The sequence below is a fragment of the Salmo trutta genome, chromosome 7 (assembly GCF_901001165.1).
Source record: "Salmo trutta chromosome 7, fSalTru1.1, whole genome shotgun sequence".
NCBI classification, from domain to species: Eukaryota; Metazoa; Chordata; class Actinopteri; order Salmoniformes; family Salmonidae; genus Salmo; species Salmo trutta.
In genome coordinates, this window is record NC_042963.1 from 32,043,494 (window position 1) to 32,055,875 (window position 12,382).

General features: G+C 46.0%; 1 protein-coding gene across 2 annotated transcripts in view; it reads right to left on the bottom strand.

Moving 5' to 3' along the window:
* The window catches only part of kcp (kielin cysteine rich BMP regulator), a 53,762-nt gene that overhangs the window by 17,775 nt on the left and 23,605 nt on the right, over positions 1-12,382 (bottom strand). For both annotated transcript variants that reach the window (XM_029758604.1, XM_029758605.1), the window contains exons 12-36: positions 12,262-12,340; positions 11,989-12,088; positions 11,810-11,895; positions 11,508-11,601; positions 11,246-11,392; positions 11,072-11,178; positions 10,887-10,980; positions 10,599-10,772; positions 10,410-10,492; positions 10,157-10,250; positions 9,883-10,065; positions 9,491-9,661; positions 9,225-9,398; positions 9,027-9,109; positions 8,446-8,536; positions 8,205-8,287; positions 5,967-6,140; positions 5,609-5,788; positions 5,309-5,439; positions 4,959-5,125; positions 2,046-2,128; positions 1,867-1,960; positions 1,575-1,748; positions 1,007-1,089; positions 787-907 (exon numbers count right to left, since the gene is read on the bottom strand). In XM_029758604.1, the coding sequence (XP_029614464.1) occupies positions 787-907; positions 1,007-1,089; positions 1,575-1,748; positions 1,867-1,960; positions 2,046-2,128; positions 4,959-5,125; positions 5,309-5,439; positions 5,609-5,788; positions 5,967-6,140; positions 8,205-8,287; positions 8,446-8,536; positions 9,027-9,109; positions 9,225-9,398; positions 9,491-9,661; positions 9,883-10,065; positions 10,157-10,250; positions 10,410-10,492; positions 10,599-10,772; positions 10,887-10,980; positions 11,072-11,178; positions 11,246-11,392; positions 11,508-11,601; positions 11,810-11,895; positions 11,989-12,088; positions 12,262-12,340 (3,050 nt within the window). The remainder of the gene's footprint in view (positions 1-786; positions 908-1,006; positions 1,090-1,574; positions 1,749-1,866; positions 1,961-2,045; positions 2,129-4,958; positions 5,126-5,308; positions 5,440-5,608; positions 5,789-5,966; positions 6,141-8,204; positions 8,288-8,445; positions 8,537-9,026; positions 9,110-9,224; positions 9,399-9,490; positions 9,662-9,882; positions 10,066-10,156; positions 10,251-10,409; positions 10,493-10,598; positions 10,773-10,886; positions 10,981-11,071; positions 11,179-11,245; positions 11,393-11,507; positions 11,602-11,809; positions 11,896-11,988; positions 12,089-12,261; positions 12,341-12,382) is intronic.

Sequence of the window (12,382 nt, forward strand, 5' to 3'; positions counted from 1 at the left end):
CAGACGGTATCTAACTGTGCATGCACATTCTCTCAAGACGCTGAAATAAATAAATAATAATTCTCCACTCCTGTTCCTGAGTAAAAATTGCCTTGATAGTGTAGAATTTTACAGCAAGAAATGCTTAATTCTGCAGGAGTTAATATTAAGGCTATGTCAGAGGTTATAGACCTACAGTCAGTGTCCAGATTTCAGTTTCCATTTAACCCATCTGAACAGTAGCCTGTTCCCTTGATATGCTATTGGCCTATTTTGAAGTCCCCTTCTTGAGACTGTCAAATTTGTATATCGCCTCACAATCATCACATATAACATACTGTAGCCCGGCACTGCCATCATCAACTTTGACCATTTCACCAAATCTTTCTCAAACAATACTTTTCTGGCCCTTCCTTCTCTTTATTTTAATCTCTTCATTTCACAGCTTTTCTCTTATTGAACTCTGACATTGTCCTTTGGCGCTCGTACAGTTAGGCCTAAAGCTTAGGCTTATGTCCTAATGCCAGAAGCCTAAAATAATGAAAGAAAAACCTCAATGTAGTCTATACAGTATATACATTTGATAAATGTTTAGATTTTTTTTAAGTATTGTTTCTCTTTATTCAACCAGCCCGCCATACACCCTTCATCCACACAATATTTCATGACCCTAAATCCGTTATAAGTCAACCCCCGCCTCATTAACACAGGTTACTGGAAGCTTTAGAGTGAGGGAGGGAGAGAGAGAGAGAGAAAAAGAGTGTTTGTGTGCGTGTCTTAAACTGATGTGTGTGTATGTGTACTGACGTGCGCAGACAGGGCAGCAGGAGTCTGGTCCAGAGAACAGGATGTTGCTTTTAACACAGTCCACCAGGCTGGGACACTGCTTACGGTAACACCTCAGGTGCTGCTCTCCATCTGGCATCACCTGGACACAGGAAACAATGACATCACCTGCTACAATACTGTATCTAGACACGCTGTGTGTGTGTGTGTGTGTGTGTGTGTGTGTGTGTGTGTGTGGTACCTCGCAGGTGCAGATGTGACAGGGGTCATCTGCAGGGTGGAAGCTGTCTCCTGGACCGTACACTCTGCCCTCAAACACACAGTCTGACCAAACACACACAGAGACACTGATCACAGTCTGACCAAACACAATGAGAGACACTGAACACAGTCTGACCAAACACACACAGAGACACTGATCACAGTCTGACCAAACACACACAGAGACACTGAACACAGTCTGACCAAACACACACAGAGACACTGATCACAGTCTGACCAAACACACACAGAGACACTGAACACAGTCTGACCAAACACACACAGAGACACTGAACACAGTCTGACCAAACACACACAGAGACACTGATCACAGTCTGACCAAACACACACAGAGACACTGATCACAGTCTGACCAAACACACACAGAGACACTGAACACAGTCTGACCAAACACACACAGAGACACTGAACACAGTCTGACCAAACACACACAGAGACACTGAACACAGTCTGACCAAACACACACAGAGACACTGAACTAAACAGAGGAACACAGAAGGTAAACAGGGTGTGTGTATTATAGTTACCTGCACACACAGGGCAGCACTCCCCAGGTACAGTGACGGTGTTGATGCAGGGGGACAGACAGCGAACCTCCGAGCAGGTGGTCACTCCGTCCACACACATACAGCTCATACAGGGAGTAGAGTCTGCAAACCAGCTACTGCCCTCAGCATGCTCCTCTCCGTCATACACACACCCTGAGATACACGCACACATAACATTTTGCATCCACAGAGCGTGCTAAATTGTGTAAACCTGACCAATAACTTGTTAAATATATGGGAGGCAAATACAAAGTCCAAGCTGGTGTTTTACCTCTGCAGCGAGGACAGCACGTTCCTGGTTCTGTCAGCTGGTGCATACAGGTCAGCTTAGGACACTCTGGACCCACACAATGCACCTTCCCTGCCTGGAACAAAGACACATTATACACACACATACGCCGCAGACACCTGCACACACACGCAAGAAAGAGAGAGGAGATACATTCTAACCTGACAAGCACATGCTGTGCAGAGGTTGGAGCTGGGATTCCACTGCTGTCCGTCACTGTACTCCTCACCCTGGTATACACACACTGAGAGAAACAAACAAACAGGGAGTTTAACAGGAAAGTTTTCTAATGCACCGTAACCTGCAAAATAGTTGCATGGTGTAATTGTAACAACATACAGGAACTCAAGTCCTTTTGTTGACCTGACCTAGAATTCCTCACAATCAAATGCCGACCGTATTATCTCCCAAGAGATTTCTCCTCGGTTATTGTCACAGCGTGTATATCCCCCGTCAAGCCGATACCACGACGGCCCTCAAGGAACTTCACTGGACTTTATGCAAACTGGAAACCACATATCCTGAGACCGCATTTATTGTAGCTGGGGATTTTAACAAAGCAAATTTGAGAACAAGGCTACCTAATTTATATCAGCAAATTGACTGTAGTACTTGTGCTTGCAAAACTCTGGATCACTGCTACTCTAACTTCCGCGATGCATATAAGGCCCTCCCCCGCCCTCCTTTTGGCAAATCTGACCACGACTCCATTTTGCTCCTCCTTCCTATAGGCAGAAACTCAAACAGGATGTACCCGTGTTAAGAACTATTCAACGCTGGTCTGACCAATCAGAATCCACGCTTCAAGATAGTTTTGGTCACGTGGACTGGGACATGTCTTAGAGAATAATATCGACGAATACCCTAAAACCTACCTTAACCAGAAACCGTGGATAGATGGCAGCATTTGCACAAAACTGATAGCGCAAACCACCGCATTTAACCATGTTAAGGTGACTGGAATTATGGCCGAATACAAACAGTGTAGTTATTCCCTCCACAAGGCAATCAAACAAGCGAAATGTCAGTATAGAGACAAAGTGGAGTCGCAATTCAACGGCTCTGACACGAGACGTATGTGGCAGGGTCTACAGACAATCACAGACTACAAAAAGAAAACCAGCCACGTCACGGACACCGACGTCTTGCTTCCAGACAAACTAAACACCTTCTTTGCCTGCTTTGAGGATAATACAGTGCCACCGACGTGGCCCACTACCAAGGACTGTGGGCTCTCCTCCGTGGCCAGCGTGAGTAAGACATTTAAACGTGTCAACCCTCGCAAGGCTGCTGGCCTAGACGGCATCCCTAGCCACGTCCTCAGAGCATACGCAGACCAGTTGGCTGGTGTGTTTACGGACATATTCAATCCCTCCCTATCCCAGTCTGCTGTCCCCACATGCTACAAGAGGGCCACTATTGTTCCTGTACCCAAGAAGGCAAAGGTAACTAAACTAAATGACTATCACCAAGTAGCACTCACTTCTGTCATCATGAAGTGCTTTGAGAGGTCATATCATCTCCACCTCATATAGATCATATCATCTCCACCTCACCTGTCACCCTAGACCCACTTCAATTTGCTTACTGCCCCAATAGGTCCACAGATGATGCAATCGCCATAACACTGCACACTGTCCTATCCCATCTGAACAAGAGGAATACCTATGCAAGAATGCTGTTCATTGACTATAGCTCAGCATTCAACACCATAGTACCCTCCAAGCTCATCATTAAGCTTGAGGCCCTGGGTCTCAACCCCGCCCTATGCAATTGGGTCCTGGACTTCCTGACGGGCCGCCCCCAGGTGGTGAAGGTAGGAAACAACATCTCCACTTCGCTGATTCTTAACACTGGGGCCCCACAAGGTTGCGTGCTCAGCCCCCTCCAGTACTTCCTGTTCCCCATGACTGCGTGGCCATGCACGCCGCCAACTCAATCATCAAGCTTGCAGACGACACAACAGTAGTAGGCTTGATTACCACCAACAACGACGAGACAGCCTACAGGGAGGAGGTGAGGGCACTCGGAGTGTGGTGTCAGCAAAACAACCTCTCACTCAACATCAACAAAACAATGGAGATGATTGTGGACTTCAGGAAACAGCAGAGGGAGCACCCCCCCCTATCCACATCGACGGGGCAATAGAGGAGAAGGTGGAAAGTTTTAAGTTCCTCGTGGTACACATCACGGACAAACTGAAATGGTCCACCCACACAGACAGTGTGGGGAAGAAAGAGCAACAGCAACAGTGCCTCTTCAACCTCAGGAGGCTGAAGAAATTTGGCTTGTCACCTAAAACCCTCAAACTTTTACAGATGCACAACTGAGAGCATCCTGTCGGGCTGCATCACCGCCTGGTACGGCAACTGCACCGCCCACAACCGCAAGGCTCTCCAGAGTGTGGTGCAGTCTGCACAATGCATCACCAGGGGCAAACTACCTGCCCTCCTGGACACCCACAGCACCCGATGTCACAGGAAGGCCAAAAAGATCATCAAGGACAACAACCACCCGAGCCACTGCCTGTTCACCCCGCTACCATCCAGAAGGCGAGGTCAGTACAGGTGCATCAAAGCTGGGACCGAGAGACTGAAAAACAGATTCTATCTCAAGGCCATCAGACTGTTAAACAGCCATCGCTATGACGGAGAGGCCGCTGCCTACATATATACTTGAAATCATTGGCCAGTTTAATAAATGGATCACTAGTCACTTTAATAATGCCACTTTAATCATGTTTACATATCTTGCATTACTCATCTCATATTTATATACTGTATTTTATACCATCTATTGCATCTTGCCTATGCCGCTCTGTCATTGCTCATCCATATATTTATATGTATATATTCAATTCCGTTACTTAGATTTGTGTGTACTAGGTAGTTGTTGTGGAATTGTTATATTACATGTTTGATATTGCTGCACTGTCAGAACTAGAAACACAAGCATTTTGCTTCACTCGCAATAACATCTGCTAACCATGTGTATATGACTAATAAAATTTGATTTAATTTCATTTTTTGGAAAACATTAAATATTCCATGTTTTCATTCAGTTTGTGGGTTTACCTGCACACTGCGGGCAGCAGTCTCCTGGCAGTGTGATTGGTTGGGGGCAGGAGGTGGGGGGGCAGAAGAGGGGCATGCAAGTCACACTCCCCCTCACACAGGTACAGCGCTGACAGGGATTGGCTAGCCCTGGGGTGAGGGGTGTGGCTGCTGGGGTGAAGGTTTGTCTGTTAGGGGAGTGAGGAGAGTGTTTACAGACATCCAGCTTGTCACAGGGCCTAGACATAACAGTGAAGGTGTGTGTGAGTGGGTAACTGTGTGTGTGTGTGTGTGTGTGTGTGTGTGTGTGTGTGTGTGTGTGTGTGTGTGTGTAAGGGTGTCAGAGGGTGTGTGTGTGGAATTAGACCTACCTGTTAGAGTAGACCACACCCCCATAGAGGCAGGCCTCACAGAGTGGACAGCAGCCATTGGATGATTCAAAGGGGAGGGGGTGGGAACATTGAACAGGACACAGCTTTTTATGACACTTCACCACCTCGTTCTAGAGAGAAAGGGGGGAGAGAGTGAGAAAGACAGAGGGAGAAAAAGATGGGACAGAGGTGTGGGATAGAACAAATATGGAACAGCTGGGAAACAGTGATATAAGAGGATAGACAGACTTCACAGAGATGGAGGGAGAGATAGGGGATGAGATAAAGCTGTCTTCTCACCAGACAGCTGCAGGTGGAGCAGGGGTCAATGGGTGGGGTGAAGGAGGCCCCAGACTGAAACTCCTCCCCCTGGTAAAGGCACACCCCTGTGCAGATGGGGCAGCACTCCCCTGGAGGGACCACAGGACGCGCACACACCACGGGCGGGCACGCCCCAGACACACACACCACACCACCATTCTACACACAGCAACATGGAAATATTGACCAAAACTAGAGCAAATATAGTAATAACATCGTGTCTCGCCAGGGACCTGAAGATTTGTGTCAGCCCCCATTACTGTCTAAGTTTTATCTCAGTGGAGTATCGAAGGTTGGTCACATACAGATACAGTGTATGAAGTGTGTATGTGTGTACCAGGCATGTGCAGCGTTGACAGTGGTCTGAGGGGTGTGAGAAGCGTTCTCCATTGGAACAGTCTCGTCCGTTGAAGCGACAGCCATCACACACACCGCACGCACAACTGTCCAGCGCAGGGTGTGGACAGGACACAGCAGGACACCTCCGCTTCACACACACTACCTCTCCTCTCTACACACACACACACAAGAAAACACATCAACAGCCGTCACACACAACATATCAATGCAACACACAAATACTTCATTGGATCAGATGTCTAACTGACAAGGAGCAATTATTTGTCTTTTTTTCCACACGGTAACTTGTTGACAGAGGTTGCGCATGTGTTACTTTACGCACACATCACCCTCCCTTCACGTTTCTCACTTTACTCACCCTCTTCTGGACCCTTCCTATCAACCAATTTGATTCACATGATGATGTAGCCCAGGGTTTCCCAAACTCATCCTAGGAACCCCCCTGGGTGCACGTTTTGTTTTTGCCCTAGCACTACAGAGCTGATTCAAATAATCAAAGCTTGATGATGAGTGGGTTAATTGAATCAGCTGTGTAGTGCTAGGGCAAAAAACAAAACATGTACCCAGGGGGGGCCCAAGGACCGAGATTGGGAAACCCTGATGTAGCCTACGTCTCTGCCTCATATTTATGAACAGCCGACATAAAAACCTGCAGCGATTTGAATGAACGTTCCAAAATATATGTATATTTTTTAGGCAACCTTCTCTTTCTGTTGTAACTAAGGATATTGCAGTAGCACAATCGGAACGCACACTGTAAACCCCAAGGAATTTTTTACTCAAACACTTGTCGTAAGTTGTATTCAAAAGTCAATGAAAAGTCATTATTACTTAAAATGTTTATGTGGTACTGACTCAAAACTAAATGAGAAGTCACACCAACTACATTTTTTATAGATATGATAACAAATTAACTTTTTTCACAGCATGCTCTACTGGAGGTAGATTTTTTTTAAAACATTTTATATCTGTGTTTTTGCATGTACATTGAGTGATTGATTCATTAAATGTTAAGATACATTTTTCTAAATGAATCCAATCATAGAATTTTTGCACCCATTACTGAAATGGTTGTTCCAGTTTAAATGGCTTAGGTAGTTTCCTCCCACTGTTCTTAACCCTGGCAGTCATTATGGATGCAGGTTGCAGGTGAATATAACTTAGGAATTACACATCAATTTGCAAGCTAGCATAATGTGATTTATAATTAGGGTTGTAAAATTCTGGTAAATGTGCCAGGTTTTCCAGAAATCCTGGTTGGAAGATTACTGGAATTGTTTTTGGGAAAGTTTGTGGAATTTTGCAGGCCTGATGTGCCCTGTGAACTATGAGTTTCAGGCCACTGTATAAGGCCTTATGATATATATTTTACATTTTAGTCATTTAGCAGACGCTCTTATCCAGAGCGACTTACAGTAGTGAATGCATACATTTCATACATTTTTTATAATTTTTTTCCGTACTGGAAAAAAATAAAATAAATGTATGAAATGTATGCATTCACTACTGTAAGTCGCTCTGTATGTAATGGTTAAATTATACATATACTGTATGTAATGGTTAAATTATACTGATAATAATTCACTTAGGAACTCACTTGGTGACAGCCACCAGACAAAATGAACGAATTCAACAACCATGTCTCTGTCAATAACAAATGCAGTCATGGGTGGTAACTCTACAATTCAATCGAAAAGGCTCGGCACACTGGTAAATTATTGGGAGTCGTGGCTTAGTGAGGGCATTACATTTAAGTATACCTTAATCAAAAAACGGCATTTGTATTACTCATATGAAGGTAGTACTGCTCACTTCAGCTATTTAACTTTCTTATCCAGTAATTTTTTAGGTCATCGGTTTCCTCAAAATGTTTGAGTAGCCAGAACGTATCCGGTTTTACAGTGCAGTCTACACATTGCTTTGGGGCAAAAACAATCTGCGTTTTAACCACAAATAACATACAACTGCTAAATTTAAAAAAATAACACTAATACTTTGACTCCCTGTCTGCTTCCTGCTTAGCCAATGTTTGCAATGATGATAAAAAAAGAGCATCAATCGCTATTTAGACTGCCTGTCTGAGTCCTGCTTGTGTTTGATATGGGAGGGAGTTGTAAAGTAGAGAATCTCGCACATGCGCAGAAAGAGGATTGCAAACGCAGCCACTTAACCTTGACCCCACCCTGAACTCTGACCCTGATACTTGACCACTCACTGAGCATGTGCAGTCATCACAGGTTCCTCTGGTTCCAGGGAAGACCTGTCCATCAACGTAAGCCCCGTCCTGGAACACACAGCCTACACACACACACACACACACACACACACACACACACACACACACACACACACACACACACGCAGGCAGACATACACACAGAACAAAAACATAATGTCAGTGTCAGACAGAAAGAAATAAAGACAGACAGACAGATATGTTATAGTGGGTAGAGTACCGTCACACACGGGGCAGCCACAGGGGCTGGTGGCAGGATGAGAGCAGGAGGCTGGAGGACACAACTTCTTCACACACCTCACTGATCCACCCTACAGACAGAGAGAGAGAGATATAGAGAGGAGAGAGAGTGGGAGAGAGAGAAAAATATTAAAATAAAGTTACACATACAAAGTACATATAGGTGTCTGATGAAGGTGATTACGCCGAAACGTAAGCCTGAATGTATGTCCCGTCAATAAATAATCAGATCTATGCAGAAACAGAGTGATCCTTTTTCTTTATTTTCCTGGGCAATCATCTGTCGAAGTGTCCTGGGGTAATAATTTTGTCGAAGTGTCCTGGGGTAATAATTTTGTCGAAGTGTCCTGGGGTAATAATTTTGTTGAAGTGTCCTGGGGTAATAATTTTGGCGAAGTGTCCTGGGGTAATAATTTTGGCGAAGTGTCCTGGGGTAATAATTTTCAAGTCCCTCAGTTGAGCACCTGATTCCGTTTTTGTTCAAGCTTAGCTGATGCTCGTTTGGGTATACTTTCATTCCATTGTGTATTAAACACTAAATAGTGTGTGTGTGTGTGTTACCTGGCAGGTACATTCTGAGCAGGGGTCAGTAGGGTCAGGGATTGACTGGCCGCGGATGAGGACCACATTGCCATGGGAACAACCTGTCACAGGAAGAAATTGCCATAGAAACCATGTCTAAAGGAGAAACATTGTAAATATGTTACTTAGAGGAACACTGACATACGGTGTGTGTATGAGGTGTGTGTGTGTACGCACGGTTACACTCTCCGCAGCACTGGCCAGGTGGCTTGTAAGGGTGTGTACAGTCCTGGTAGCAGGGTAGCTGGCTACACACCACATCACCTACGTAACATGTACACACTCGACACGGGTCCTCTCCACTGAGAAACTCATAGCCATCAGGATACTCCTTACCCCCATACATACAGCCTGCAGAGAGAGAGCGAGAGAAGGGTTTAGTCCTTCCCCTCTAATCAGGGACTGATTTAGACACACACACAATATCCCACAAGGTGTCTCACCATCACAGGCTAGGCAGCACTCTCTCTGTATGGGGTAGGGACAGCTGACAGCAGGGCAGCGTTTCCTCTCACAGTGGACAGAACCCTCGCGACACACACACACTCCACATGGGTCCGACACATCACCCCACGACTCCCCATTGGCCCGTTCCTGACCCTCATACAGACAGCCTGAAACACACACATGTGAGCTGTATGTATAATATCATGTTATGTAGGCTGTATGAAGGGTAATGTCATGTTATGTAGGCTGTATGAAGTGCAATGTCATGTTATGTAGGCTGTATGAAGTGTAATGTCATGCCATGCAAGCTGTATGAAGTGTAATGTCATGCCCTGCAGGCTGTATGAAGTATAATGTCATGTTATGTAAACTGTATGAAGTGTCGTACCGTCGCAGGTCCTGCAGCACTCCTGCTGTATGGGGTGTGAGCAGTGAGCGAGGGGGCAGGGCTTGCGCTGACATCGAGACGTCCCATTGGTGCAGAGGCATGATTGACAGGGGTCAGTGGGGTCGTAGAAACGCTCAGTGTGTCTGTAGGGCCGACCCTCATACACACAGTCAGCAGGGGGGACTGCACAGACACAGAATAATTTATGACACCAAATAATACATTTACTTTAATTTAAATGAGTCAATCTTTGTCCCTGGCTGTAGTTGCGTACCTGGGCATTGGGGGCAGCATTCTCCAGGCAGCAGGTTGGGGATGGAGCACCCCAGCGGTGGACACCTCCTCATCAAGCACTGGACGTTACCATTCTACAACACACACAAGGTATGGGCCTAACAGGTTCATGGTTTTAGGCATATGGGACTGTCACTCAAGCCTTGAGCTACAGTAGGATGGTCGTTTTAGAATGGGCAAAACACTGGATTACAGCTAACCCTCAACATTGGTGGTGATGTGTGTATTCTTACGATACAGTGGCAGGTCCTGCAGTTGTCAGTGGGATGGAGGAACTCTTGTCCGTTGGGGTACTCTTTCCCAGCGTAGCTACACCCTGCAAAAAGGGTGTTCTTTACTTAGACATGGTTTGACACTATACACGTGTGTGTGTGTGTGTGTGTGTGTGTGTGTGTGTGTGTGTGTGTGTGTTGTGTGTGTACCGTTACAGTTGTTCTGGCAGCAGGTCCCTGGGAGGGGGGTGGTGCAGTGAGGCCGGGGGCATTCTGATGCGTGGCAGTCAACCCTCCCTGACACACACACACACTCCTCACACACACTCACCGGGCTGGGGAATACCTCGCCGTCCACAAACACACGGTTCTCAAAGGAACAGTCTGGAAGAAACACAAAGGCAGAAATACACTTAGACAACACAGGTGTTTTGTATTTACAAGGTTAATATATGTGGGTGTTAATATGTGTGTGTGTGTGTTTTAGGCGAAGAGTACCTGGGCATTTAGGGCAGCACTCTCCGTGCGGTGTGTGTGTGTTGGAACAGTTCAGGGGGGGACAGGCTCTCCTCACACACTGCACCGTACCCTCCTGGGGAGTGGGGGTAGGACCATGTTATGCAATTTTATGTTGCAGTATGTTATGTGTGTGTGTATGTTTGGCTGTGTGTCTGTCCTCTCACCAGACAGGTGCAGGTATGACAGGGCTGGTCGGGGTGTGTAAAGGTTTGTCTGTTGCTATAGATACGCTGATCGAAGGTACAGCGCTCACACTCTGCACAGCACAAACCTAGAGAGAAAAATAGCCATTTCAAATAAATACACTCAGACAGACATGCACACTCACACAGTCTTACCGGTGGTCTTGGTGGGGTGTGTGCAGGCAGTGGGGGGACAGTGTGTGTATGTACACACCACTTCTCCGTTTAGACAGGTACAGCTGGAGCAGCCCTCGGCCTGCCACTGAGAACCCTCCTCATACTTCAACCCCTCCAACACACACACTATAGAAAAAAAGAGAGAGAGGGGGGTGTAGGATTGATTATGTTAAGATATATTCCTGTTTTTATCTCTGGTATGTATAGGATGTTATCATTGTTGCAAAATAATATGTGGTACCTTTGCAGATGGGGCAGCAGAACTGGGGGTCATTGATGGGGTTGGAACATTGGACCGGAGGACACCTCTCCTCTTGGCACCTCACATTTCCATCCTGATACACACACATTTTACATTACATTTACATTTTAGTCATTTAGCACACACACACACACACACACACACACACACACACACACACACACACACACACACACACACACACACACACACACACACACACACACACTTATGTATTTATGTATTGTTTGTTAGTGCATCAATGTGTGTATGTCTATCTGTGTGTGTGAGTTCAGACCCACCTTGCAGCTGCACTGGACACAGGGTCCACTTCCAGCTGGGTTAAAAACGTTACCATTAACGTAGACTCTCCTCTCGTACTCACACTCTGCAGAGACAGACACACACACAGAGGTGGGATGGATAGATAGTGGTGAAGGTTAGAAGTTAGAGTGTAAAGACTGCGGCAGGCTGAACTCACGATCACAGGTGGGACAGCACTGTCCTCTAGGCGTTGCAGGGTGGCTACAACGCAGAGGAGGACATGATGCATCCATACTCTCACATGACACCTCTCCAGCCTATTGGTAAGAGAGATACATATCACATGACAACTTTCCAGCCTATAGGAGAGAGAGAAACGCATCAAATGACACCTCAACAGCCTATTCATAGACTTCCAATATGTCACTTTTTTGTTGTGGCCATACTGATTCCCGACTTGAACACGCCCACACACATAGTCAGTACTCACAGAGCAATGGCAGCGGAGACAGGGATCTGTCCTGGAGGGGAACATCAACACCTGAGAGTCATACTCACACTGCTCACACCTAGAACACACACACACACAGGCAAAATATTATGTATATTTA